Genomic DNA, 22879 nt, shown 5'->3' on the forward strand with positions numbered 1-22879 from the left:
ATTCAAGACGAAAAGCATCGATAAGATTAGGATAAGAAACCCAATGAAACAGCTGTCTTGATAGGAGATGACGAACCTGTGGGGTAGGAGCAGTGAGGTCCACCTCATTTTCATGGATTCGACGAGGCTCCATTGGGGTTGATATTAATGAGTTAAAGTGATAGGATACTAGAATTCAGGAGAGACTAGATTTGATAGAGAGAGAAAGTATTGAAGGAGAATGATATGGTTGGTACTGTTGACTATGAAAGACTTCGAAATGAAAATTTTCAAATCATCAGTTGAGAATGGGGGTGGGATTTAAGGAGATAGCTTTACATAGCTTACATTAAGATCCATAACAAACAATTGGTCAAAAGATCATTAATAATATCTATGTATGTAAACAGGTCCAATCTCAGACTAGGTTTAATTCTATAATCCCATAGGTTTCCACAGCCTCATCATGTATGTCACAAGATTACAGTATGAGTACCAGCGATAATGCCAATCAACTCATAGGATTCTCATCATCATCTTCAGATCTCATTTGTAAAATTCTGCATGGAATCGATGATCCAAGATTGGAGTATCACATAGTAGATATATAGTGTAGCTGCGGATCAAGAGTTTAAACTTCAGAATCAAAAAGAATCATACTTTACTCAGCATCAAGATCTTAGCCCGAGTAATGATGGAATTGATGAAAATGTTGACCTCTGAGATATATTTCTAGGAGATATATATGAGGTATAACTTCATAGAAGCTGCACATAAGTGATCCCATCACTCAACTTGCAAGGAGAACATTCTGGTTGAGATTGTTGAGATATCAAGTTTTATGATTGAGGAATTTTGAAAGGAAATAGTATCTCAAGTGAAGTCAGAAAACTTTCAACATTGAAGTAATGGTATAAAAAGGGTACCCTATAAAAAGTCACAGTTGACATTAAGAATAAGATCCAACGTAATGAAGTGTGACCTTCATGAAAAGGACTCGAAGCCTAGTTCATCGATATTGCCAATATTGCTCAAATTGTGAGAAAAAATGGTCACTTTATAGAGCTTCACCTCTGAAAGAGCGATCTCAAGTTGAACATATAAAATATCTTTAATTTTCCAGCAGAGGAATTATTTTGTATCATAAGGCCTTGAATAGGGAAGAAATACTGATCAAGACAATCATAGAATAGGCTATGTATGTGTTCCAGTACATACATACATCGTACACGTGACCTGGTCAGCTGATCATGTTGCGCGTTTGTTGTAATTTGTTCACTCGATGATATCGATCGTGGAATCTGGATTCGTGGCAGTGGCACCACCAAGTTTCAACTTTCAACTTTCAACCAGTCAGTCAATCAACCTCAACCTCAACTTCAACTTCAACTTCAACAACACGATGAACGAAACCATTATCAACGATCAAGACCATCATCAACTATCTACTTTAGATCAATTACTCATTCAATCTGCAAAAGAACTTAAACTCAACTTAAACCATCAAATCTTATCATCTTCTGAATCCACTTCTTATCTTTCAAAATTAGCTTCATTACCTTTATCAAAACTAAACTCAGAACCAACTGAACTTCAACTCACTGCCAACACTTTAGATTCAGATTTATCTTTACTTTGTTTTAGAGAGTTTCGTACATTCTTATTGGCTCATGATGCTTCGACTGCAATCAAACGTACTTTTAATAAACTTCATCATTCGCTTGATGAATTACTTCAAGATACTTCTCAACTTAATTCACTCATTCAAGAATTTCCCAATTCAGTTCAGCATATCTTACATGATCGAAAACAAATGAGTCTTTTACTCAATCATTTAAGTCCAATTGAAGATTTACTTGATTTACCTCAACTTGTCTCAACTTGTGTTAATGCTCGTTTATGGAATGAAGCAATTGAACTGGCTCTCAGAGTTCGTCAATTAGACATCAACATCTCACTTCAAGATTCTCATCTATCAGGTGGTGTTTTACATCAATTCAGATTAGAAGTCGATCGAGCCTTACAAGCTCTACGAGATAATCTGATCAATAGTCTCAAAGATCGAGGCTTGAAATTTCCTTCAGCAGTTCGAACCATTGGCGTTCTTCGTAGGATGTCAAATCTATTCTCACAATCCATTGATTCAACTTCCATCGAATCACTGACCGAACCTGAACTGAGGATCACTTTCTTAGCATCTCGATGGTCTTGTTTATCCAATGCACTTCAACAAGTTCAACTCTCAACTGGTTTCTCGCCCTCTTCAGCATTATCTTCAACTTCCAATCCACTTCATCTCGATCAATTCTCAGATCCTTCACTTCAATATAACGAAGATCGTTTAAAGTTTTTGCGTAAATGGCTTGAGATTTGGCGTGAGTTGGTTGGTGATACGATTTCGATTTATTATGAAATCTTTTTAAAATCAACGAACCAGAACACCTCAACTCTCAACATCAATCTTGATCATCATCCCTCGAATTCCACTTTTGGATCTTTGCCTGCTTTCTTCAATGATGTAGTTTCACCATTAAACTTTTTTGCTACTCAAGCCACTCATCTCTTGATTTCTACTCTGACTCATCACGTTAAACTACTCGTGACGATCTCGACACTATCTTCTTTGTTAACTCAACTTTCATACTGTGCAGCTGCATTTGCAAAATGGGGTATGGACTTCACTAGTGCGATGAGACCTACTTTTATTAACACATCCGAAGAAATCATTAAATTAAGAATGGAATCAGGTCTTAAACAATTCCAATCAGATTTAAAACCAATCTTAATTCAAACTCCCACTTCATCTTCTTTCAAGCAAGCCGCATTTCAATCTCGTCGAAAATCTCTACATCCACCCTCTACACAACCTCTTGAACATCGTTTGATTGCTCCAGATAGCCTACGACAAGTATTGACAATAGATCTGACTACGAACCCACCATCAACTTCACCAAGCCGACTACCATCACATCTTCTCACACTCTTTCCACCCTTGGCAAGATTTCTTAATAGTCAATTCACTGCGCTTAACGAACTAAGACTCTTACCAATCATAGAATCGTATTCCAAAATCTCATCTTATCAACTTCAAATCCTTAGATCCGTAAATGAAGAATTAAGAAAGCTCACTTTAAGTCTTCCACCACCTAGTCCACTTCAGTCAACATTTACAAGTAACTCTGAACACATTAAAAGTATAATGAAAGAAGATCATGGAGGATCAGCTTCATCAGATCAACTTCGAGAAATCGTACTTCGATTGATTTGGTTATGGACCAAACATGTTTTACCAACCTTAGAACATTCGCTAAGAGTAGAAATATATGGTGATTTGAAAATCGAAAACCCTTCTGATGAGTTTACATCTTTACTCGAACTCTCAGAATCTATTCTTTCAAGCTTAAGTCATCGTCCGAAACCCGAGGTCATTCTTTTAGACACGCCGCGACGCATTTCACCAAATGCTAACAATCAAGCGGCCAGCGCATCAGATTCCTTGAAGTCACCTCCTACATCAACAAGCGAGATTCCAGAGATCATCACTGAAGATCAACCCACAACACTTTCAACACAACCGGACACTCTTCCTGGACTCACACCTGAAGCAGAGCCTCAAATACGCGTGGATCATGAACCGCACACGAATACTTGATTTAATTTCAAAACTTCATGGTAAGCTTACCGTCTCTATTTCTTGTCGAGTGCTGAAATGACAGCTTACAATTGGTTGTATGTACTGTGGTATAGTGTTCCAGGAAGGAAGGTAGTAAGGGTATCCTAGCTAGCTATGATATGGTGTGCAAAGAGGAGCTTGCAACAATTTGATAATGCTAAATAATACAAATTTGGACTCTATTTTAATCCGTCGCTGTTTGCTGTAATAGAATATTATATTTGAGTGAAATAATCTATGACCCAGCTGGCAAATTGAGGCAATTCTTGTTGATTCCTCGAAGTGTGTCGTATCACACCAGTAACTTGTTTGTTAATTGGTAGTCCCCCTGATTTCACATTTCACCGCATTCTACCCATAAATAAATCAAAAAATATTTATAAGATTCAAATTTATCAATCCAAAAGTAAAAGAAAAAAACAGAGAAACAAACCGGTAACTTTAACTGTCAGTTTAGGTCGATTGTTGGGACCAGTAGGTACATTTTCGATTTTTCTCATCACCAAAAGTCCATCTGAATCCAGTACTTTTCCAAAGACGACATGTTTATGATCTAAGAAATCACAAGCTGCAGAAGTAATAAAAAACTAAAATGAGAGCATTAGAATGGCTTTAGAATGATGAAAAGCAAATTAAAGGTTGAAGCGCGTGTATGCTTACTTGACAACCATTGGTATTAGGTCCAGAGTTAGCCTAATAGAAATAAATAAGTCGAGACCCAGCAAGATCAATCTCTTTGACTTTTGCAAATCGGATTGATGTTCTTTAACTAACCATTGAAAGTAATCCAGCAGTTTCATGTTTTAATTCGAAATTTTCATCTTCAAATTTTTGACCATAAATCGAAGTAGAACCCGTCCCATCAGAATTTAAAAAATCGCCACCTATTTTTCTCCACCCGTCCAAAAGAAAAGAGAATCAGAGATATGATGTTGATATGTCGAGATGATTGAAGCTAAGAACCATACCTTGGACCATGAAATCTTTGATTACTCTATGAAAGATACTATGTTTATATCCTACAGGTTGTCGATTAGGTCTACAAACCAATCTCATCATCTATTCTTTTCTTTGGTTTAAAGAAGATCGATCTTGTGAAAGACTTACCGATGTTCACCTGTACATAACTGTCTAAAGTTTTCAGCAGTTTTAGGTACAATATCACTAAACAATTCAAACTTGATTCGACCTGCAGGTGTTTCTCCAATATTAATATCTATCCTTTTTCAAATACGTATCATTCAAACACCAAAAGAAAACCCTATATCAGCTTTTTGTAAAGAATTCGATCTAGTTTAGAGTTTCTGGACTTTACCCATGAAGACTATTGGGCGTCCGTTTGTTCCTGCTCCGGGTACGATTCCGTTTTGAGGTTTTCCGCTACTGGCCATCTTTTATAGTTGAATGTGAAGGTCGAAGGTGTATTCGAATATAGAGAAAGTTGAGAGGTCGCGACGCCGACAAGTTGAAAGCATGATCGATCGCAGTCCGCAGTTGGGTCTGTCAATTTGACGTTGTCCCGACCCGAGAGTATCTAAATACAACATAGACCGGAAGATCTGGTTCTGGCCGCTGAAGACAAGTTATTCACATATTCAAACCGGAAAGATTTCGTTATCTCAATCAGGCAGAGAAAAACTATCAGCTTTTAGGAAAGATCTAGTTCTATTCTTGTATTCACGCACCCTGCCAAAGAAGGGACCAAAATATGACATTTCAAGTTTCTTTTTTCAACCAAATCCTTAAGATAATAGTGAGCATTTTTGTAGCACACAATCAATTTAGATTTCTTGTCTGATAATCGGATTAGAAAAGTAAAAAGGTTTAGTGCTAAGAGATAAGAAGATGAAATGTATCTAAAGAGTGTTGAGTTGATGTAGACTCAGAGATCGATCATCAATATCTTATAAAAAATGTAATTTTACCATCCTGATCAGATTCAGACAGTAAAGAGTTATTGAAAACCTTGACACTTTTTGCACGATAGATACAAGTACAAGTTCCAGTGATGACCATCGATGAATGAAAACTACCATTCACGAAAATTAAAACTTGCTGAGACTGGTAATGATAGGACAGCAATTATCTGATTACACAGCAGTGAAGTAAATTCAAAACCATGACTCTTGAACCATCATCAAGATATCGGTGTACCTTCTACCGATGTTCCCTTAGTCAGATTCAAGACTGAAATTGGACACCCATGCCAAGCGAATCAAGTCACCATCGGATTTTATTTCATTTCTCAATCCTCTTACTTTCTTCATCTCATATTGCTGTACCCTCATAACGGAATCCATGAGCAAGACCGGTTAAGCCTAACTTACTTTACCACCTCGACCTCGTCCTGATTCCTGGCTGTGATGTGGAGGTGAAAAAACGAAGTTGAAGTAAGTTTTCTACGATTCACAACACCCCAATCAGCCATCGAGATCCCTTAGATCTGATAACCTTCTTCGTCGCCGGTTTTAGCACCTTGAATACGTGCGCAGATGAGATGGATATCCGTGACGGCCGATGCAGCTACCGAAAGTTTTCAAAAAAGCCAACGAAGTTAATAATTTTTTTAAATGATTGGAAAATGCTGGTCAAACTGAGATCTTGAATTTTCAAATCGACTTCAAGTTAATGAAGAATGAAATCTAAAAGTTACATATCTACTTCTATAGAATGATTAAACTTCATTATTAAGCATACGATCATCCCATTGCTGGTAGAAGATCCCAAGGAAATATATGACTCTAAGATTGGTTTTCACTTTGAAGAAAAAAGTGTAAAGGAAATCCCAACTAAGTTTGATCCGTAATTCCTTCTTTGAAAAAGGATTGGATTTAGGAGATAACTAATAAATTCATACGATCTGATTCCTGTGTTGCTGGAAGTCTTGATTGATTGGGATTGGTATCAAGAAGCAAATGAGATGTTCAAATATTAAAGCTTGATAATTAATTGAAGTGATCACTTTCCTATAAAGTCATCCTATCTATCGACCATTCACCATTTCTCACATCCTCATTCCATTCACTAAATCATCTCGCTTAACCCATATATATATCAAATTATAATAAGATGTTTTCTATCTTTTCTCATTCTCTCGGTGATCATTCTGTTCATGACTTACCATCCAAGTTAATAGCAGCTGCTCAAGCTGGTTTAGAAGCTGTTGAAATCTCCACCATCGATCTAGATCACCACGCTCTCCAAGCTCAACATGCTTCTCAACCATCTCCCTTACTCTCTGCAGCCACCGAGATCGGGGGAATATGTCGTGATCTAAACTTAACCGTCACCTGTTTACAACCTGTTAGAGATGTAATAGAAGTAACACCCAAAGCGATCAAATCAGCTCAAGAAAAAGTTTTCTCATTATTTCCTATCATGGATGCACTTCACACAAACCTTTTACTTTGTTGTTCTTCTTCTTTACCTGAAATCGAATTAAATCAATCAATCGAATCAGCTATCAAGAATTTACATCAGATCGGTTTACAAGCTAAACTTCATTCGAAATTAATTGCTTTCGAAGCTCTTTCTTGGGGTACTTTTATAAATACTTGGTCTCAAGCTTGGAAGATTGTTAAATCCGTTGATTTACCTAATGTTGGAATCTGTCTTGATTCTTTCAATACACTTGCTAGGTAAGTCAATCTGTCTCTTTTTCTCTAACCTTTAATCCTTTTAATATTCATCAATTGATTTTCTTTTTGGTTTACCTTTTTCAGAGAATGGGCAGATCCAACTGTTCAAGGAGGAATCCAACCCGGAGCCAATTCCCGTCTATCAGAATCTTTAATCCAACTTTCCCATCTACCATCCGAAAAGATCTTCCTACTCCAAATCGCCGATGGATTATTACTTCCCAAACCGATTCCCAAAGAATCTGATCAACCAGCCTTAATGAGATGGTCCAGATCATCCCGATTGTTTCCCATGGAACCAGACGGTTATTTACCTGTCGAAGCTTTCATCATGGCTGTTGCTTTAACAGGTTATCAAGGAATCTGGAGTGCTGAAGTCTTTAATACTTCTTTGTTTTCAGATCATCAACTTGTTCCGATCTCTCATGCTTTACGTGCAAAAGATGGACTAGAAAAACTTTATTATCAAATTTATAATGCTCATCATCCTGATCCTAATCCTGATCAAATTGAGTATTCTAAATCTAGCTTTAATTCTTCTGCTTCTTCTTCTGTTAAACCTGTTGAAAGTGTTTTATCACAACCTAACTTGGTTTTTCATAGACTCGTTTCTCTTTTATCTATGCCTTGAACAATTTATTTTTTTTGTCAAGCTCAATCTTCCTTAACCAATCTTTATCAAAAACTTTGTATTTGTAAACTAGCTGCTCTTACTCGTCTGTTTTTCCCCAGTATCTTCTCTTTTGTAACTCAATTGTAACATCAGTTTTCTCGACTTATTATTTTCTCTTAGTTACAACAGATATACATTTTTTGGTTTGATTAGGTTACAACAGATATACATTTTTTGGTTTGATTAGGATAGACAATAATTTTATTTGATCTTTTTATGTACTAGTACTACTTTTGATCAATGAATTGACAATGATGATGGTATACATATACATTTGCAGTGTGCTAGATTGGATCTCCACTACTCATTCAGGGCTTGAAGGAAAAGGTATGTGTGTTGTCTGATGTGAGAGCCGACCTTTGGGGAAGGTTCTTAGGCAAGAAGGATGCGACTTCCTTGAGGAAAAAATAGTGGACAATGTGTGCAAGACCACTGCCAACAATGACATTATGGGTCTGGCAGGATTTCTTGGTAAACAAAAGGTACAGAAGGCTTGCAAGGACATCCCCAGCCAAACTATCGTTGCTAACCTATGTCTGCATACAAGTTTGGGGTAATTAATCCCTTGCTGAGGCTCCTGTTGCGACTGCGAGCAACAGTGTGAGATTTTGTTGTCTTTGGATTCCAGAGGTTTTGAGGTGCTCTCGATTATTCCCAGAAGTCTCTAGAAACATCTCGAGTTTTGAATACCCCTAATGTTGACTAAAGATTTCTTACTTGTTGCATAAATCATGAAATGAAGCTGAGTTTGCTTCTTCTTCTGCCTACAATCCAAAAGAGAAGTAAAATAAACCAACTCTTTCAAATATGCCATCAAGGATTTCTAGTCCAAGCACATGAATTGTATATGCAAACTCGATCTTTATGTTTTAGGATCCATGTAATCTTGATTCTGAGCAAAAGAAGGAAAGAAGATTCCAATCAAATCTTGATGTGTTTCAATCATACTCATGATCTCTGATTCTCGTGACCAAATCTGTCATAAGAATATCCATTCAGATCAAACTGTTACTGATTTGCAATAGAATTTAAATAAAAGAAAAAGAAGAAAAAGAAGTTTCTTGATGAAATTTAATGATCTGTTTACTCTAGAAGTTCTTTCATTTAATCAGTCAAGACCATAGTATTTTAAGTTATGTACTGAAGTGTAGGATGGTGTCTGATGAATGTTAGGAATGATTTGAAATGATTGATTTTCTACATCTCTGATGGTGACGTCAGCTGCCATGATATTATTGATCAGATTTATCTTTTAAAGAGAGATTTGTGATGAAAGAAAGTGAAAGCGATGAAGAAGATTTACAAGATGATGATGATGAGTGAAGAAGAAGTGAAATTGAAAGAGATCACTCAAGAAGAGAGATGAGAATGTAGTTTGAGAATGTAGTTAAACTGTGTTGTTGATTGGTTTTTTGATGATCAATTTTACCATTTACCATTCACACTGAATCATCATCATCATCAAACGAACGAACGATAGCACACCATCACCATCACCATCACCATCACCATCACCATCACCATCAATCAAATCAAACATCAAAAGAAATCAGATGATAAGTTAAGTCGACTTCATCATCATCATGATCAATAATCGAATTGAAAACATTTCAAATCAAAATCAACATCAAAGTGATAGATTACCACTCAATCCATCACCTAATCTTGAACTTCAAAATGATTTATTATCAGATCAATTCATCAAATCACCTAAACGATCAAGAAAATTAATCCTACTAAGAAGAAACTCAGTACAACAACAACAACCATCTTCTTCTTCTCAAGAACCATTTCAATCTACTTCAAATCAATCAACTACAACTCACAATCTACCATCAAATGATCATTCAAAACATCATTCTAAATCATCAAATCAATCTCAATTATCTAAACTAGCACCAAAGGTAAGTTCTTCTTTTAATCTTCACTCCTATCACCATCATACTCACTCCTATCATTCTCATTCTCTAGTTACGTAGAGCTTCATCAAAAGTGTTTGCTCAAGTTCAATTACCATTTACATCTCATCCTCAACTTCAACCTAATCGACCTACTACCGCTCCAGCTTTCACTAATCATCATTCAGAACCAATCCATCAAACCTCTACTTCACAACAGAAACGGGGTTCTATGAACTCATCGGATTACGATCCCATCACTACTGCAGATGCAAGATCATTCGAAGAAGACGGTCAAGAAGGTTCTTTACAAGACGCACTCGAAAATCATTCTTCTTCAAATCTAGATTCTACCATCACCACTTCTCCATCAATCCCATGTTCAACTTCTTCTTCATTACAAACACCTGATACACCTCGTAGTAAGATTAAATCAGTCAAACAACCTAAACCGGGAAAACAACATGGTGCCACTTCTTTTCCTGTTAGTCCTACCACCACCACCACCACCACCGCTACTTCACCACCTACACGCTTCATTCAACATCAACATCAATCTTCATCTCCTTCAAACACTCAACCTTCATCTCCTACCTTTGACGAATCTCATCCATCTCCTTCAGATCAACCTTTTCCTAATTCACCTTCACCTTCTTCTTTACGTCGACCAAGGCAACTGCCTACTTCTCCTAATTATCGTCCTGGTACAAGAGAATCTGCTCTCTCGATCGTGGCCGGTGGTCATGCTGCACTTCCTAGTCGACTTAGTGGTTGGTTTCAACAAGCTTTCTCAACCTCTAGTTCTCATCTACCTATGGTGGCTACAGCTGCTGGTACTGCAAGTCCTCCAGCTCTCATTGCTCCATCAACTAGTGTCTCACCTGATCGGCAAAAGCTCAATAAGAAAAAGGTTAACCAAGATCAAAACCCTCCATCTGAAGACCATTCCTCGGCTCCTAGATTAGCCTTTGCCGATCCTAAACGTTCACCTAATGCTCGTCTTCATACTCGAGGAATAGGAAACTTTTTTGATAAAGCAGTGAATTATATGTTTGATAGTGATGCCTTTGCATACGACTCTCGTCTTTCATCTGAATTATGGATCATGGGCGGTCAACAATTCTCAGGTACATGGAATTGGGATCATCATTCGAAAGAAGCTACAGGAGATGAACAGTGTAGTTCATTCGCCGGTTCAGGATCTGAAGCTTCACATTCCAATCCTGCCGCCAAGAAACGTTCAGCCTTACGACGAGTGGCGACTCATAAGACCAAAACCTTGTTTCGTAGTAATCACAACCATCATGGTCCCCATCAAAACTTGATCGTCACGAGTCCTTCGGATCCTTCAGATCCATCTTTTCCTAATCGTCGACCAACCGGTGTGACCTTTTCTCCAGAACCTTCACCTTCACCCGAACCTAGCACACATCTCCAATCGGATGATGCCGGCTCACTCTCTTCAACAGTAACCCACATGTATCCACCACTCTTCTATCACGCCTTCACCTCTGTGATCGGTCTCACCTATCGATCCGATTTCCCTCCGATTCCTTGTTCACCTCATCGTCTCAGGGGTAATAGTACGGGTTTAGGCACTAGGATGGGAGGGATGTTAGCTTCCTTGAGCTTGAGTATCGGTAGAGGAGGAAAGAAGAATAGTCATCGAGCCGATTCTAGAAGTCCAAGTCCAAACTATATGCTTAGAACTGATGATGATGAAGCATTATCAGCATCAGATGGAACCTGTACACTTATCAAGGGTCTTACTTCTGATGCTGGTTGGGGATGTATGCTTAGGACAGGTCAAAGTTTATTGGCTAATGCGATCTTGGTAGCACATTTAGGAAGAGGTGAGTCGATTCTTGATGGCATGTGATTTTTTTTACATACTGATCATATTTCTGTACTTTATAGAATGGAGAAGGCCGATCACATCCCTTACAGATCCTTCATCTTCAATCTTACCTGATCCAGTTTATGCAAGACTGATGTCTTGGTTTGTAGATTGTTCATCACCCCTCGCACCATTTTCTGTACATCGATTTGCAGCAAAAGGAAAAGAATTAGGAAAAGAGATTGGGGAATGGTTCGGACCGAGTACAGCGGCTGGAGCGATCAAGTTGAGTTGAATTTTCAATATGATTTTATGTACTTAGTCTGATCAGCTTCTTCTTGGTAGGGCTTTGACCAATGAGTTTCATGCTGCTGGACTTGGTGTTGCGTCTGATATTGATGGAACGGTTTATCGATCTGATGTTTTCCAAGCTTCGATCTCACCTGGTACCACCCCATCTAAACTGAAATCAGATACAACCAAATCAGTTAGATGGCGTAGACCTGTACTTGTACTTGTGAATGTTAGATTAGGTTTAGATCGAGTCAACCCATCATACTATGAAACCATCAAGGTGAGTTATTATAAATTCTTCGTCGCCACACACTTTTCCTTGAGTCTAATCTTGGTTTAAATCATAGGCTACCTTTACATTCCCACAATCAGTAGGAATAGCAGGAGGAAGACCATCACAGTCATATTACTTCTGTGGATTCCAATCTGATTCGTTATTTTATATCGATCCACATCATCCAAGACAAGCGATTGCGTTGGAAGAACCACCGGGTGAATTATCAAAAGCAGCCAAATCGATCCCCTTGAGTGATTTGAATGATCATCATCGATTGATTAGGAAAATTAGAAATGATGGGGATTGGGAACAAGTTTCGATCGTTGGAAGTGATTGTAGTTTGGTTTCTGAATCAGTAGGTAGTGGATCATCATTTTCAAAACCGATTTCTTCATCAAGTGGAGGAGGTGGTGGAGGAGGATCATTTTCGATTGGTGGGACTAGAATTAAAGAAAGATTAGATGAATTTTATTCGAAAGCTTATCTTGATAGTTCATTAAGAACCTATCATCCGGAAAAAGTTAGAAGGATGTTGATCTCGGCTATGGATCCTTCTATGCTTGTTGGATTTTTAGTTAGGAGTGAAGAAGAATGGGAAGATTTGACTGTTCGGATTCGATCTGTAAGTTTGTTTAATTAAATCTCAAATGGTGAATGCGAAGATTGATTGTTTGGATTTTTCGAATTGTTTTGTGGTGATCTCAAAGTATAAACCACCATTGTTTCATATTGCAGATGTCACACCATCATGGATGAAACCCAGTACAAAAGAAAGTAATGGAAGTAATCAATCACAAAGACCATCAGATGATAGTGATCTAGGTATTGATTCATGGTCAGAACAAGAAGATGATTGGGTAGAAGGAGGAACTCATCCACACTCATCTAAGACCGGTTCAAGCTCTTCTGATAAATCGATTGAAGAATCTTCTAGACCGGTTGAGATGGATGAGAGTGATGAAGCTCTTAAATTACAACAAGAACAGGATCGGAATGGATCGAGGATGCAAGGACTTGAGGATGAAGAATGGGATGAGATTGAGGATGGACATGGTGGGATTGAAACTCGAGAAGAAGAAGCAGAAGATGAAGATGAAGTTTTGAATGAGATTGGTAGTGGTAGTGGGAGTGGGAATCGAAGTGATACACTTCGAGCCAATAAATTACAAGTCTCGATTACCCAAGCATTATCTTCATCATCATCATCATCAAGTACTTCAAACCAAACCCAATTAAACCAACTAACTTTACAAAAAAACTCTTTAGATCCCATGAATAGTAGTCATCATAGTACAACAAAAAGGTTAAATAGGTTATCATCAGAAGATTTGTTTTCGATACTTGATCAAGAGAAAAGAAAACTTGAAAAGACTAGAGTTCATACACATCAAACTTCTAAATCTTTGTCGATCCCATTCAACGTCTTTCCATCGAATCATAATCCTAATCCTAATCCTCATCTTGATCCATTACCTAGTTATCCTAGCTATGCAGTTGGGAGTGGGAGTGGAGGGGTAGATGAAGGTGGACCTGTTGATGCGGAATCTCAGGCTAGGTCTAGGAACGTTTCGGCTGCTACTGTTCGTGGTAGTGGAAATGGAAGTGGGAGTGGGAATGGAAGTGGGGGTGGAAGTGGGAATCATAATGGGATTAGAAATGATGATCAGGATGGAGAAGATGGAATCGAACCGGTGAATGGTTTTAGAGCTGTTTTAGCTTAATGATCAATTTTTTCTCTTCATTTCTTATTTTTTCTGTTGTTGGAATTTGGTTTTTGATTTTGATTTGATTTTTTTTTTGGTATAATTGATAATTAAAATTTTTTTGAAGTATATATATAAATCTAGTGTAAAGAGCAAAGTTTAAATATCTGTGATGATGATGGGGGGTTTCTTTATTTATTTTTGGTGATTTTTCTTTGAAAATTGGATTTTATTTTTATTATTTTGGATTTTTTTTTGTAAAGAAATTTTATCATTCAAATTCAGAGTGCTTGAGTATATATATATATAAGAAATGAAGGGTGTGTGGGTTTGGTTTGGTTTAAGATTTATTCATTCTTTTGTGTTTTGTGTTCATTTGTGACATATATTTTTTATTTTTGGTTTAAAGCTAGGAAGTAGAGCAATTGTTTTGAGTGAGGGAATCTGATTAATGATAATTTTCTTGATTAAAGTTGAGTTTGAGGAGTGTTGTGTTAAGATCAGGTTCAGAGGTTTGCTGAGTTGATCATGAGTTCCTGAAGAAGATTTCAATTTCTAACTCTGACTGTTTACCATTTCAATTTCAATCCAATTCAACTCACCACTACCACTACCACTACTACTACCACTACTCTTCTTTATTCTCAACTTTCATCAATCCAACCCAAAGTAATGACTCTCGATCATGAATCAGACCAACCAGACGAACCCGTCGAATTCAAACAACCAAGACATCGAGCCTCTTCCATCCAATTAGTCTTTCAACACGTTACCAACCTACCTGCACCAGATCATCAATTCTCAGCTACTAACTTTGATCAAACTCAACTTTTATCTCCGGCTAATTCAATCACTTCTCATTCAACTTCAACTTCTCCTACTACTACTACTACTGATGGAACGAAAAAAATTCATCAAACTCCTCAGGTTCAGTCTTGGGAAGAAGCTAGTAAAGGGTTTTGGCATGATTTACGTACGATGCGTTGGATGAGACATCCTGGTAAACCTTCCACAAGAATCTCAAACTTTTCTCAATTGATCAAGCCAACCCAAAAAAAACTCATTCAGTCTTGTTTTTGCTGTTTGTTTAGGGACTTCGTTTCGAATGATTTTGATTTTCTTAGGACTTTGGTGTATCTTTGAAATCTTTAAAAGTTCACTAAACATTCCCGAAAACCCAATCAGACCGTTTATAATGATTTCATATCCATTACCATTAAACTCATCAGAAGCCTATCATCGGTATGGTAAAGGAACCCTTGATTTATATTTCTTAGGGTTCTATATCATTGTGTTTTCTTTTATTCGTCAAACCGTCACGGAATTTGTGATTAAACCTTATGCTATGTGGATTGGACTTCGAGGAACTAAACAACAAAGGTTTATTGAACAAGGGTATGCTGCATTTTACTGGGGATCATCTACCATCATCGGATTAGTAAGCTTTTTTTTGGTATCTTCAAAAGATCTTGTTCTTTGCTGACAATCATGTCTTTTTCTTTTCTTCTTCGAATCTTGATTAGCTGGTAATGTCAAAACAACCGACTTGGTGGTACGATACAACAGAGTTTTGGAAATCTTATCCTCATTATCGAATGGAACCTAGTGTGAAAACTTATTATTTACTTCAGTTCTCTTATTGGTTACAACAAATGCTTTTGCTTTCTTTAAGGATTGAGAAACCTAGAAGTGATTTTGTTGAATTGGTGATCCATGTGAGTTTTTTCAATTTTTGGATTGGATTTGGATTCGGATTTGGGGTTGATGGACGTCTCTCTTTTTTAGCATTTTGTGACTTTGTGGCTTGTGGGTTGGTCCTATGTTACTAATCGTGAGTTTCACTTTTGATACTTTTTCTTCTTCCGTAAGGGTTGCAAGCTAACCAAGGAAACCTTTTATTCTTTACAAACTCCGGTTCATAGTTACTATGATTGGAACTGCTATCTTTGTCAGTATGGATATTTCGGATACATTCTTGGCTGTGAGTATTTCTCCATCTTTTCGAAATCGGATCTTAAATCACACACTTTAATCTTGTGGATCTTCATTTATGTGTGGCTGATTTTTTTGGAATTTGATTTTTTTTTGGTTTCTTAGATTTCAAAATGTATAAATTATACAAAGTATCAACACACATCAGAAGTCAGTTTCGGAATCTTTCTCTGTGTATGGACGTAAGTAAACTCTTCGATCAATCCAAACCCCCCTGAACCTTTTCCATCCCAAGAAAACCGCACAAAAAGGATTAAATCAAATCACTTTTCTCTTTCGGATCGGGTTCTTGTGGATATCAGATACTTTCGTCATTGGCAAAACTTACGAATCCTTTATTCGGTTTATCAAGAGTATGATGAGTATGTACCGATGATGGCTAAGAAATGGAGTCCGAAGGATGAAGTTTATTTAGTGGGTTGGATGAAATGGCAAATCTTTGGTCCGATTATGATGTTACAATTCCTTAATTTGTTTTGGTATGTATCTAAATCAAGTTTTATAAATCCTTTTGGATTAAGATTTGGAATGTGATCTGATGTTTGATTTGGTTTTTGGGGGTTTCATTAGGTATTATTTGATTTGGGTAAGTTTATGACTCTTTTTTTGGAGGTTTGGTCGTGATTACTGATGATTCGGTCTTTTTCTTTTTTTTTCGATGATGTGATTCATAGAGGATCGTTTATCGAATGTTATGGGTAGGAAATATAGCAGATGTAAGAGAAGAAGGAGATACAGATGATGAAGAACTTACTACAACTGAATCTAAAGAGAAAACAGAATGAAACTTAATCTGTTTCTTTTCGGCTTAAGGACGTATTATCACCTGTTTTTTCTTTTTGATCAACTCCTTTTTTTATCTATATATATATATATATTGTGTATTTCTTTTTTTGATCCGTTTGGCAAGTTTTCTTTTTTGTTTTGTTGAGGGGTTTATTTCGGTGGGTCATCAGCTTTATGAGTTAAGTTTTTTTTATATATGGGATAGATAATTCGATTTAGATTTTGATTTTTCATCATCATTTTACATGATGAATTTGTTTTTTGATATTTTTCTATTTATATATATATATATATCTTTTTTTTTGAAAATTCATTTATAATACAAATATGTTTTGTAGAAGGTTTTTTTCGAATTATTAAGATATATAAAACTCAACTTATGAAGGAAAACACTTGGAGTGTAGATAAGTTTGAAATGATCAGGAGGTTGGGATTGAATGAGGTTTTTTTGTATGTGTGTGTGGAGGAAATATGAATGTAGAGTATTGGATTTGTAGGTTTCTTTGGTTTGGGTTGCGTGGTCTGAGGTTTCTTTGTGTGAGATTTGAATTTGTTTTGATACATACAAAGAAAGTGTCTGAGGCAAACGTTCTGGGATTGTATTTGATTGAGGTGTTAATTATCCAGTTTGTGAAGTACCCATGGATCATCAATTATGACCAACCCCTGATATGATTGCTTGATGTTGGTAACGGAATGGGAGAGTTGGGATACGGGTCGGGTTATTTTCTATACATCTCTTGATCCACAGCTATCATCTATGACATCATAGCTGTTGATCACCACATTCTTTTGCAAATTTCCCATAGTGTTCACAATCATTGATATCAATTATTCTTGTTTGCTATCAAGGTATTTATGGTGTTCAAACCTGTGCAAGAAATTTGCAATTTTTGTGATAGTTCTCTGCAAGTTCTTTTAACATCTTACATAGAACTTGCACGGAACTTGCAGACTTAAGACTTATGTATGTTAACCTAGGCTTCCCTGCTTTGAGGCCAAATGATCCAGCTTGCGCAGTTTTTTCAAGCAGGGTTGTGAAAAAATTAATTAAGCATGATCCGTGCAAGAAATCTTGCACGGATCTTGCAGGTTGGTCTTGCAAATTTTTTGCACAGGTTTGAATGCCATAATTATACAATCATTTGAAGTTGATTTGAATTTTTTCAAAACTAAAGGTGATAAAAACCATCAAGTTTACCTAAAAATTAGCAATTTCTCTCAAAAAATCAATTTCTCTAATAAATATCAAATGAGCAAGGATGGTTCATTCAACTGTGAAGCTGCAAAAACTGTGGTGGATAAATTGGAATCCCTTACCACTGAATATGAATCTAGTGAGGGATCCAACAAAAAACTATGGCAAAAATGTGATCTCTTTTTGCCAAAGTGATTCACCAAACTGATACTGTCAATGGTCCATGTTTGCATCCACCTTATTGAAATGGAGAAAGATAATGATCAAAGTGTTCATAAAAATGAAGGGCCAACAACAACTAGGCCAGGTATCTAATCCAGTTTCCAGAAGATTTTGTCCTGGAAACCGGAAAAAATCTCCTCAGGTTCTTATCCTCACCCAAAAAGAAATTGATATGGCTCAAAGAGCCCATAACTTATTGGATGCAGAAAATGAAAAAGATAAAGGTAGATCTCAAAGATCTATGTCTCCTCCTCCTTCATCTAGTAAAAGTAGATCTAGTCAAAAACATTCCAAGAAACACAGAACAGATGTCAACTCTGATGACTCTTTAGACTTGGGCAAAAAAACTGCAGAACAATTCAAAAAGGTTTGATTGGTTTTCTAGAGCCAAATCAGGTTCTTATTTGTAGATGTCTTATACTCCCGGGGCAGTTAGATTTGCTCACACTAAGAAAGGTTATGCATCAAACTTACCTTTGGCGGCTAAAAGATTTAATAGAAGTGTTAGACCATCAGATTTTTCTAAAACTCTCATGAAAGAACTGTTGGAAGGTAAATACATTGATCTATAACCTATCAAAGGAGAGTATTTGGCAAAACAGAAAGGTCATACAGCTCCTCGTACATTGGATGGTAGTGACAAAAATCTTTCTTTGCAAACCATATCCCGCTCTGAAAAACTCATGGACGTGCAAGAATGGCATTACTATTTTGACATCCTTCCAAGAACATATCAAGCTAGAAGCATTTCCAAGTTGTTACAAATCTTTTACAAAATATGTGCATTTCATTAAATCTTAGTTTATGTCAGATGGTTCAAAAGTGGACTGGTATTGTGTGGCAAGTTTTGATGCAGCACTCCAATATCATTTTGCAGCTTGTGAGAATCTATCATTCAGCAATTTTGATCACAAATCTCTCTCAACTTTATCAATAAAGTATATGACAAGAGCTTATGAAACTTGTCATCCAGAAGCATCTTTGAGCGCAAAACCATACCAAGGTTCATCTCTGCCAAGACCTAGTCAATGTGAGCCAGCTACTTCAAGAAATCAGAATTCTCCGTTGTACTACAACCATACCTATGTATACAAGAATCGGTTGGGAGTTGAGGATACAAGGAGTTTATGAGAGGAAGAGCAGCATTTTTTTGCTTGGGATCTCAGGCATTGTAAGATAGGTAGAGTTCCCTTGTTGAGATATTTGGATTGTAACATGGGAATACACAGGCCATTCTTGAGCCAGCATCTAAGGATGCAAGAAGTACAGTACAACCAAAATACAAGTAGCCTTGTAGATGGCTCATAACATGTGCTATATCATGATTCACAAGTGTCTCTCAAATCTGACTAGCTTGTTGTGTGAATACCATCCTCTGACATAAGTGATCCAGCCAATGTCCCATGATTTCCTTTATGAGCCAGTGATATCTTCCATGATTGATGTAAGGTCTTGAACTTGATCCCATTGGGTAGCACTTGACTTCATTGTGGAATGGGTTGGTTAAGGGCTTTCAGTACATGAACTTTTGGAACAATTTTCAAAAAATCTATCTCCTCCCACACAATTTGACATTTGGAGTCTCTGAGAGAAAATCCATGGCTGTCAGATCAAAGTCTATCAGGTTTTATCTGTTCATGATGTCATTCACATACTCTTTCTCTTGTTTGGAGAAGATAACATTTTTAGTGGAATTTGACCATGGCAAAACCCCCTTGTAAATTGCCTTCTTTTCAGGACCTCGCACTATAGGCAGCAAGAAAGAATAGTCATGATTTATTAAAGATATCGATTGTTTGTATCAATGTCTTTGGGGAAACGCTACAAGCTCTTCCAGTTTGATACAGCTCAGCAAGGGAGTCAAGTTTGTTCTTTGGGGGGCTTTTGATAAGGATGGGTTACAAAACTAATGAGGATTCTCTTCTTATCTTTACTCTATTCAGACTTTGTACATTGATTGGTCTATTTAACAAATTTTTTAAAAAAAAGAGAATTTCACAAAACAAAAAACAATCATTCCATCCTGATGAACTTGATTGAAAATGAAATCCATTTGACGAGCTTTTCATGATCCACCACCTAGTCCTTTCTTCATTCCACCACCGGGCGGTCCTTGCAACATTCGACGTTCCATTCGGACTGGCTTGGCCTCTCGAAGCTTAAAATGATTTGTGACAAAATGATAGAATAATTAGTAAGAAGAATAATATCTGTGATATGTTGGTTCTGGAAGACACAAAAAAAAACTTACAGGAGTAAAAGATGGAGTGTTTCTTGAAGGTGATCCTTCCTCAATGGATTGCCTTACTCCCTCCGTTTCCAAACTGTTTGAACACGGAACTCCGTTATACCCTGCAAATAACATGGTGATGATTAAAGCAAGCGTGATGAAACGAGGTGTGATATAAGACATCATTTTGGGCGGGTGGAAGTGCTTTTGTATATGAAATCGAGGATGAAAAAAGTTACAGAACAATTGTTGATTTAGGGAAGATAATTTTATACAATATAGTTATCTCGAATCAAAAATTGATATTTGTATATATATACGACTATACGACTATGATATAAATTGAAGTTGGAATGAGTTTGGATAGGATAGGATGAAGAGGAACTTTTGTGGTCGAATGAAAGAGGTTTTATAGGAGAAATCCTACTACTAATCATGTCCTTGAAACCTCGAAGGAAAGGTCAAATTAATGCAGGCGCGGCCGTGGCTTTCCATTCGTAACGCTCGTCATACGTAGTCTTCCCTACGTTCTTTGATCGTCACCTCTAACCACGCTAATTATCTTCACGGCCTTGTTCAAACTTGAGGAAATCTCCAGTTTGAAGGCCAAGGTTAAAGAAATGTTAATGAAAACTACTCCTTTGTTACCGAATTTATCGAAACAACCGGTCTGCTACGACATAGATTTATGCTGTTTGGCAACCAGCTGGCAAAGTCCTGTTTATTTTTGAAAAAAAAACGAAAAAAACTATGTACAGTCAAATCACAAGACCTTGTCACAACTTCCCCGCCAATTTGCTCGAGTTTGGCGAGCGAAGATGGTCAAGCTTTTGTGATTTGCCTGTACAAAAAACTAAACACACCTGAAAGTCGTATAGTTGCATGTTTATAGTTGTATACTTTCTTGTTTGTTTTTTTACGGTGAACAAAATGCATATTCGGGCCCCAAAATATCTAGCTTCGAGGACCTGATGCATACTTTGCTCATCATGCGCTATTGGTATCTGATCCCGGTGTTGGCAAAAGCGTAAATTACCCACTTTATAGTTTCTGTGTATAGTTGTAAAGAAAAACAAAAAAAAACTATATACAACTTCAAGCACGGTAAGTGTCGAGTAGCATTTGTTGAGGATATTGAGATTCTTGTGTGGAACAAGTAACAAATACTTGTACAAAACTTTTCACAAAGAGTTGAGTTGATCATTGGGTTTGAGCAAACTATGGCGGTCATGCCCGCATTTTCTCTAGTAATTTCAAAATACAAGCAAAACATCAAGAAAAAGTAATGACAGAAAGAAAAAAGAAGTATAAGAAAGAAAAAAAAGAAAAGAACAATGGTAATGTTTAGTTGAGGATACAAGGAGTTTATGAGAGGAAGAGCAGCATTTTTTTGCTTGGAATCTCAGGCATTGTAAGATAGGTAGTAAATGTCCAAGACAATATTGATGTGTTGTTGGTAGTTTTTATATTCAATTTCTTCTAGATTCATTTCACTAGAAGAGTTAGGACATCTATTCAGAAATACTAATTGAAACGTGATATACATTTTAACAGAATGTTGAAGGATGTTGGAAAGAGCACCCAGGAGTTGAGCATACCTGAAAGAGATAAAAAATCATTTAAGATAAGAATAATTACTGACATTTGAGTTCATTCAGTTCATCAAGGAAGTTTGAAGAGATGATAATAGATGAGAGTTCTTCACATAGAGTTTTACAAGGCTACATTTGGGATGGAGTAAGAGACAAAGGATGTTCTCCAGCCATCAAGTTGAGTATTCACACGAGACCATTTTCAGATGCTCCATCTTTATAAAAAGATGTCAATGCAGCTTATGCGCTTAATCAATCCCATTTCTTATTTAAGATCAATACACCAATCAAAGTTGATGTTTCGGAAACTTTGTCGATTAATCATCCTAATAGGCAATTCATTGATTCAGTTCTAAAAGGATTACACTTAGGTTTTTGGTCTAGTTCATCTTTACCATCATCTGAGGTGGTAGATGGTCCAAACCATGCTTTTTGTGAAAATTTCAAGGACATATTGGAGGTTCAGTGTCAAGAAGAAATCAACAAAGGCTGTTCATAAGAGTTCACAACACTACATTCAGGCATGAAGGTCATTCCGCTTTTGATGAATTCTAAAAAAGATTTGGTAGGTATGCGGGTTTGTTCCAACATGAGTGTAGGAAGACCATCTCCAAATGACTTGATAGATAAGGACAACAGTGTGGTTACTTACATCAATTTTTTATTACTTATTTAATCAACATGAAGAAAGAGGAATCAGAACTTGTGTTATTGAAGTCCAATGTAGAAACAGGATTTAGAATAATCCCTCTCCACCTTCAGTATCAGCTTTGTCAAATAATGAGAATTAAGGATAAGAAAAGAATAGATCATAACCTGACATTTGGTTCTTGAGCAGCACCTCATATATGGTGTGGTGTTGTCTTTAGTTCTTTGGGTAGCTGAGT

At 36.9% G+C, this 22879-nt stretch overlaps 6 protein-coding genes across 6 annotated transcripts in view; 4 read left to right on the forward strand and 2 right to left on the reverse strand.

The window, feature by feature from the left end:
- MELLADRAFT_118325 (uncharacterized protein) overlaps positions 1-306 on the reverse strand; it is a gene marked incomplete at both ends in the record, with an annotated part of 3061 nt that extends 2755 nt beyond the window's left edge. Inside the window, one exon of the mRNA XM_007417414.1 lies at positions 77-306. Within this exon, the coding sequence (XP_007417476.1) occupies positions 77-133 (57 nt within the window). The remainder of the gene's footprint in view (positions 1-76) is intronic.
- Positions 307-1381: 1075 nt separating this feature from the next.
- Positions 1382-3804, forward strand: MELLADRAFT_112821 (uncharacterized protein; the record flags this gene model as incomplete). The annotated part of the gene is made up of 2 exons (XM_007417406.1): positions 1382-3601; positions 3727-3804. 2 exons carry the CDS (start codon positions 1382-1384, stop codon positions 3802-3804), a joined length of 2298 nt encoding a protein of 765 aa, XP_007417468.1.
- A 63-nt stretch (positions 3805-3867) lies between these two features.
- MELLADRAFT_112822 (uncharacterized protein) lies at positions 3868-5043 on the reverse strand (the record flags this gene model as incomplete). The annotated part of the gene is made up of 7 exons (XM_007417413.1): positions 3868-3980; positions 4086-4239; positions 4313-4345; positions 4427-4536; positions 4621-4691; positions 4760-4868; positions 4968-5043. The coding sequence occupies 7 exons, from the start codon at positions 5041-5043 to the stop codon at positions 3868-3870; spliced, it is 666 nt and encodes a 221-aa protein (XP_007417475.1).
- Positions 5044-6727: 1684 nt separating this feature from the next.
- Positions 6728-7726, forward strand: MELLADRAFT_27367 (uncharacterized protein; the record flags this gene model as incomplete). Its single annotated transcript, XM_007417340.1, has 2 exons — positions 6728-7290; positions 7375-7726. Coding segments are annotated over 2 exons (915 nt in total), but the record flags the coding sequence as incomplete, so codon positions are not given.
- A 4983-nt stretch (positions 7727-12709) lies between these two features.
- Positions 12710-14274, forward strand: MELLADRAFT_73414 (uncharacterized protein; the record flags this gene model as incomplete). Its single annotated transcript, XM_007417356.1, has 2 exons — positions 12710-12891; positions 12977-14274. 2 exons carry the CDS (start codon positions 12799-12801, stop codon positions 13988-13990), a joined length of 1107 nt encoding a protein of 368 aa, XP_007417418.1.
- A 646-nt stretch (positions 14275-14920) lies between these two features.
- On the forward strand, positions 14921-16447 carry MELLADRAFT_26073 (uncharacterized protein; the record flags this gene model as incomplete). Its single annotated transcript, XM_007417339.1, has 7 exons — positions 14921-14972; positions 15064-15410; positions 15496-15687; positions 15758-15803; positions 15895-15953; positions 16070-16146; positions 16267-16447. Coding segments are annotated over 7 exons (954 nt in total), but the record flags the coding sequence as incomplete, so codon positions are not given.
- Positions 16448-22879: the final 6432 nt, after the last annotated feature.

Source organism: Melampsora larici-populina (assembly GCF_000204055.1).
Source record: "Melampsora larici-populina 98AG31 unplaced genomic scaffold MELLAscaffold_72, whole genome shotgun sequence".
Taxonomy (NCBI): domain Eukaryota; kingdom Fungi; phylum Basidiomycota; class Pucciniomycetes; order Pucciniales; family Melampsoraceae; genus Melampsora; species Melampsora laricis-populina.